Here is a 6,991-nt window from a genome sequence, read left to right on the forward strand (position 1 = left end):
TGTAAACATTTATCACCATTCCTAGGGGTGAGAGGGTTGGGCAGCACAAACAAATGGTGCGAGAAGAGTTAGAGGTTAAGACTCGTTAGTTTCCCTCCCATCAGTTTGTTTTTTAGATATCCCTTCTAGCTGCCCCATCACTCTTTGAAATTTTAAGAAAACTATGCCCCCCAGTACATAGTCGTGTTTTAGTCATGGGTCCTTCTAGTTGTGGCATGTGGGATGCCTCCTCAGTATGGCCTGATCAGCAGTGCCATGTCTGCATCCAGGATCTGAACTAACCAAACCGAGGGCTGCCAAAGCAGAGCATGCAACTTAATCACTCGGCCCTGGGGCCGGCCCCTGGAAATTCTTTAAATAAAACTTAAGCCAGAACTTAATTCATCTGCTTCAAGAAATTCTTTCATAATTCAGATTTTATTGGTTGTTTTGAGAATCAGCACACAGACATATTAATCTGTACACAATTCTTAACATACGTACCAAAAAATCTAAAAACTCATGTAGTTGTGATTCTTTTCTAAATGGTTATTCCAGTGACTTTCCAGCTTACAATTTGGAGGCAAATTTCCCTTAACAGGATATCAAGTCCAAGGATACCAAGTACCACTATCTTCAAATGTTGACACCTGTAACATCATAAGTCCCACTAATTCACAATTTAATATCATATACACTACAAATTTTCAATTTTTCACAGCACATTGACGAAATTACTAGGAAAACTGGACTATCACGACCAAAGATGTTATAGAGTGCACAAAATTCTGACAGGGAGAGCCAAGATCAAGGAGTGGTTTTCTTTAGCAAACACTTCTACCAAAAATAACCTGGGAACAGAAGTAATTTAAAACGTTCAAGACATATTAAATGCACGACTGACTCCAAATTGCCATTTAGTATGCTTTGTATTACAGGATATAAAAACTACCCCCATCTATGGAATGTCGAGCTGATGCCTGAGACAATCAAAGCCTCCCATAGTCAATATCCCACTATTTTCTGGTTGTACCAAAAAATAAACAACCAGCAAATGATTTCACCTCTTAAAAAAAAGCATTTACACTTAAAAAATGGGATGAGGCAGGGTTCCCTCCTTCTTAAAAATGTTTCTAGAGCTACTAAAAAACTTGCATTTACAAAATAGTTGATAAAAATATTCCTCTGGATTGTACAAGAAGGGAGACAGGGACCACTGATAAGACATGGTATATGACATTAATCAGACTTGGCTTCTTTCTCTCCTGCTTCATCAGAGGCTGCACTCTGCAAAGCAAAGAAAAAATAAGGATCAAACATTTGATTTCTCTGTTATTGCTATGATCTTTGAGATCTTCAGCATTTAACAACCTAAGCTTTACTTTATATATATAACTACTAGGTATTAAGAAGTTGATCCTCATTATTTGTAGATTCTGCACTTGTAAATTGACCTACTCACTAAAATTTTTAACCCCAAATTAATAGCCATGGCACTTTCCAAGGTATGGTGCAGACAGAGCAGCAAAAACTGAGTCGCCCAACATGCACATTCCCAGCTGAGGCTGCTCTGCCTTCCTGTTTCAGCTCTAACAGTGTCAACAAGCGCCCTCTCTGCAGCCTGTTTACTACTACACACTTCACATTTGTTTGTTCATGATGCTGACGAGACAATTGTAGTGTTGTCTAGCACTGCTAAGTGCAAGGTTGTGATGTGCCTTACAGAGAAAACACATATGTCGGATAGCTTCACTCGGGCATGAGTTATCGTGCTGTTTCTGTTGGCCCCGAGTTCAACGCTAATCATCATCATCATCAACAGGAACACACATAAATAACGTAATGTATTGATCTGCTGATGGAAATCTGATTAGTGATGTAGGAATCTAACCCTGTATTTCTCCTAGATGCAACTGTTCAGGCAACCTTAGAGAACATAACCATCATGAATACCAACAATCAACCATAGTTTGATAACACGTATTAGAAAGTCAAATTCTTCCCTTATAACTGGATTAGTAACGTCATCCTAGTTATCACATACTATATGATGTGTGGTTAGAATTAGGAATTAAAAGAAAATTGCGATTGCAAACTTCACAATTTAGGAATAAGTAGTTGATTATACCTTAAAATTTGATGTGTAAACATAGAAATTTTAAAATTAATACCCTCAATTATTTGTTCTAGTTTAGCCAATATAATGTAAAAAGAGACTTAGCTTAAGAAAAGTTGTTTATCAAAATGTTGCAGCTCATTTTTTAAGAAAAACTCTTTTCCGCATAGATTAATGACAAAGATTAATGACACCAGTCTTTTTGCTTGATCTAAATTACTACTTAGTCCTAGACAACCAACTACTTCTAGGAAAAATAAACCTTCACTAGAAATGAAAGTGGGACAAATGTGCCAAATGAATGGAATGAATTAAAAAAATATATTAAAGCCAATATTCAGAACATAAAAACAAAACGAGAACATTTGTTTAAACAAAGTCCCAAGGTCATGTGAAAGAAGAAAGTTATACCATTTAGTAAATTACACCTTTTAAAAACTCACAGCAGGATTATATTAATGAATCCTGTGTATGACATAGACAGCGGATCTGTTACTGCCAAAATTCGAAATATATTAAAATTTCTTGTTCACTCGCTTAAAAAAGGACTATTTACATACATATTTTCAAATATGATCTAATTCGTAAAATAATGTCTATTCACTGAGGATTACTGTACAAAACTGTTCAATATTGTAAACACTGTCTTATCTGCGACATTAAAGGCATACAATTTATTATCTCCTGTCCATTCAGCATCAGCCACACACACTGCTGACCTCCTCGTTTTTAGTCTCTCCGTTTTCTGCAGGTAAGTCTTCTTTAGTCTCTTGGTTAGCCACTTCGGCTTGTTTTCCCTTTGCTCCCCTTTTCCCTTTTGTTTGCACTTTTTTGTCTGAAGATTTATCCTATGATAGAGTAAAAGCATATTTTAAATAAAACCTTCACACTTGCCAACATTTTCTGACTTGCTATAGAGACAGCATCCACAACAGTTGCGATGTTAATACTATGTCACACGTCAGCCTGAGTTATGTGACACGCCTGTACACGAGACACCTTAAAGTCCACCCCAGGACTCAGGACAACAAAGTACGCTCAGGAGCACTGGGACAGTCGGTGCCTGTCAAGCCTCATTAGCCGTGTGAGGGTTAAGCCTAAAGCCTGTGCCATACCACCTCTCCATCACCCACTCTTCTCCCACGTTCCACAAGACGGAACAAGCGAGGTGAAGAACAGCTGGAGTAATCTCTTCCCACCATAACCCCACCCACCCCCAAACTTCTTTTAAGCTCTACAATAATCCAACTGTCAAATAACCACTGTCCTGACGAGACGTTTCCCCTCACAGTAAGACCATTCACCTGGACAAAGCACCATGCTGTATGGTCAGCTTGACTATTCTGCTACAGTTAATCCCTTGATATCATCTAATGAGTAGCTAAAAGGATCAATTTTGAGTTTATCGTTTTCATTTAGGTGTTTGAAGAATCTGAAAAGCACAGGTATTAGTATGACGATAAAAGAGGTTCAAAACTTAAGCCACTTTAAAGCAATATAGAACAGTATTTTCGGATACCATCCATCAATGGAGAAGCAGAAGGTTGACAAATATTTACGTGTATATCCTGTAAATAAAGAATGTAGCAACAGCTAAATTACGTTGGATTGCCACCGAGTTGTAAAAAAGACCCCTGTAGGTACTGAGCAATACTTGAGTTACATAGCAACAAAGACACACAGGTAGATTCGAGACTTCAATACTAAGGGGGGGAAAATCAGCGCAATGTACTCTGCACCGCTGGTGGCATTCCACCTAGAAGGACCACGTGACAACTACTATTCAATGTCTTTAAGATACTAAGTTATGTGAAATAAACATATTTGGAACAACACTGCTACATATATTGCTACCATAAAGTGTCACAAGCGCTTCTGTACTTAAAACTTCGTCATCTGATTTCTTCAGCTTTCTAATTTTATAAGTACTATCACAGTAACAAAAAAATGTAAAACTTTAAAAGTGAAAACAGAATACACAATAACAACCTGGACGGAAATAATACCACTTTTAACTATTAATAGCTGGAAAGCTGGATGAAACAAATCACCCTGTTTTCCTAAACATAGTTCAATCTTCAAAATATTTACTTCTAATGATATTATTATACAAGTCAGAAGCACACACTGGGATATACATGCTTTGAAAACAGTGACTATTCTGTAACATTATAATCAATACATCCAACGCTTTACCTTCTGTTTAAGGCTTTAAAATGGATCAACTACGAAAAGAAAGGTGTTAGACAAACTAAAGGGGAAAAAAGACCCTCCACCCCCCCTCATCATTTTTCCTTTGGGAAAACGGAACGGACAGGTTTGCTCCTCAAGGAACACTGACATTCTGAAGACTTACCTGCTGGCCTCTCACTGAGAGGAAGAAAAATCCTGATCACATCTGACGTCCCAAACCCAACTGGAGCTAAAATTTGAACTGTTTTCATTAAAAAAAAAAAAACTTTAAGGCAGATCAAAACAAAGACAGAGGTAAACAGCAAAAGGAAGAAAAACAAGAGGGAAACAGGCATGGTATTTCAGCTCACTGGTCTATAAAAAAAGCAAAAATAAAAGATGGATAATAGTACACTGCTCACGCCAACATTTTGCAACAAGAGCAGCTATTTTTTTGGCCCTCAAAAACTGTGTGAAGTACTTTACTTTGTAGGCAGAGAATTACTCGATTATCTTCTCACATGAGAAATTCTAAGCAACGTACTAGGCTGATTCCTCCTTAAACACTTTAAATAAAAAAAAAAAGACCACAGAACAACTTTCTATTAAAGAGAAATTAAGATTTTTACACTCAGCTCTGTACAATGTTTAAAAAAATAAATGGAGAACAAAACCCAGCTTCGATCATGCAGCGCTAAGCTTCCTCCACGCTTTTAGGAAAGAGATGCTGGTGTTAAAAGATTTTTGGGGGGAGGAGACCTCAAACAGCAAATTCTTACTTAAGCTTTGAGGTAACAGAAATTAACCACACCATGAATTTTCCCCGAAGAACACGAACAGCGCCACATTCATAGAGGGCAGGTTCAACACTAACCCCCCCAAAAAGTTACAAACGATTTATAACTATTTTGCTTTTCCAACTTAAGTTTTCAACCGACAGACACCCAAGCACTCCCTCCCAGAGACCTGCAACGTGAACGATGCAACCAGGAATCTATTCCACAGCAACGGTGCCACCACGCTACTTATGATAAACCAAAATCTGCTAGCACAAGAGGGTTTAGTGAACTCCGGTACACACAATTGCACACAACACGCTTTCAGAACGCCGTTACTTAGGATCTGAGAGCACACCTCTTGATCCACCCGCGCACATAAGATATCACTCCCTACCTTGGCTTGCGGACTTTGCACCCCACACTTTCACGTACCCCTTTCCTCCTGGGCTCAGTCCTAACTTTGCTGTTACCTTGAAAGGAGGAAACGCGCGCACGGAGCGGACCAGCCCTAACCACCACGTACCCAACACAAAGAATGGATCTCCTTCGGAAGCTCGCATTAGTAGTATTTCCAGACGTCTTAAGTCTCCTAAATCCTGCAGCAGCATCACCGTCTGACATTAGATTCCCGTAAGCCAGCCTGACTGCATCCATTACCTCTTACCCAGAACAGAAACTGTTCACTCAAGTTATTAAAATAGAAATTCTAAATATGTAAGTAAGAAAAAACCTCGACTTTCCAAGACTACGGTATGACACCTAACTTGATTATTTCGAGACACTCAAAGTCCGGATCTCGGTCGCCGGCCGGGGCGCAGCATGGAAGCCACCTCGGTTCCCACGGGGAAGTTGGAAACCTACCTTTCCCGCCACCTTTTTGGGCTTCGTTTCCACTTTTGCAGGCGCGGGTTTCTGCAAGGCAAGGAGGTGGCACTGAGTCTCCTTCCCCGGGAAGGATCCCGCGGGAAGGACACGGGGACGGGGCGGGTTTACTTACAGCCGACAACCTCGCCGATCTCCGCTTGGGCTTGGGGAGAGAAAAGAACAGTGAGCGAACGAGCGCGGCGCTCAGCGCGGACCCCCCCGGGGCGCGGGCGGGCTCTTACCTCCTCCTTCGCCGCGCCCTCGGCGGAGCTGACCTGCGGGGGGAAGCACACGGCCGAGTGGGCGCAGCCCGCACACCCGGCGCCCGCCCGCCCGCGAGAACAATGCCCGGCCGCGTGACGTCAGCGGCTTCCCGCCGCCGCCGCCGCGTTCGAATCTCCCACCCGGCTCCTCCGGCCGCCGAACGTTCCAGAAGACAGCGCTCCGGCCGCTGTGCGTGCGGCCCCGCCAGCCCGCCCGCCGTAGGTCCGGGGGCGCCTCCCGGGCCCAGCGCCACCGTGGACGCGGCGGGGGCCTGGGGCGCCGCGGGAGGCCGGGGCGGGGAAGGGGAGGGGGGCGTTGCGGGCCCCGGCCGCCGCTCACCTTCCTCTTGGGCATCGTGGCGGCGGGCCGGGCGCGTGCCGGGTGCCTGCGGGCCGCCGCGCGCCGAGAGCCTTCGCGAAGCTGGGCTGCCTGGCCGCTGCCGCTCCTCCCGCCGCCCGAGCTGCTGGGACCCGCGGCGGGGGCGGTGGGAGAACCGGATGGAACCGGATTGGGAGACCGCCCCCTCCTCCCCCCGCGTCCCCCGGCCGCGGGCTCCCCCTCCTCGCCGGCCGGGCCGCCCCCCGCCCCCGCCCATTGGCTGAGGGGTCCACCCCGCCGCGGCCCTCGCCCGGAATAGGTGAGAAGGGCCGTCACTCGACCACTATGCCCCGCCCCCGCCCTCGGCGCCCCCACCCCCTCCCGCTGTCTCGCGGGGCCCCCGACCCAGGCGAGGGGGGCGGGGCCCCAGAGGCCGCTCTCGCCTCACGGTAGTTTGTTTGAAGCCGAGCCGCAAAGTGCGGTCTGCGCGCTGATTGGC

At 44.6% G+C, this 6,991-nt stretch overlaps 1 protein-coding gene across 1 annotated transcript; it reads right to left on the bottom strand.

The window, feature by feature from the left end:
- Positions 1-398: 398 nt before the first annotated feature.
- HMGN1 (high mobility group nucleosome binding domain 1) lies at positions 399-6,744 on the bottom strand. Its single transcript, XM_044750898.2, has 6 exons — positions 6,514-6,744; positions 6,153-6,185; positions 6,044-6,073; positions 5,908-5,958; positions 2,815-2,943; positions 399-1,266 (listed from the first exon to the last, which is right to left on the bottom strand). The coding sequence occupies exons 1-6, from the start codon at positions 6,526-6,528 to the stop codon at positions 1,219-1,221; spliced, it is 306 nt and encodes a 101-aa protein (XP_044606833.1). The 5' UTR covers positions 6,529-6,744; the 3' UTR covers positions 399-1,218.
- Positions 6,745-6,991: the final 247 nt, after the last annotated feature.

Source organism: Equus asinus, chromosome 18 (genome assembly GCF_041296235.1).
Source record: "Equus asinus isolate D_3611 breed Donkey chromosome 18, EquAss-T2T_v2, whole genome shotgun sequence".
NCBI classification, from domain to species: Eukaryota; Metazoa; Chordata; class Mammalia; order Perissodactyla; family Equidae; genus Equus; species Equus asinus.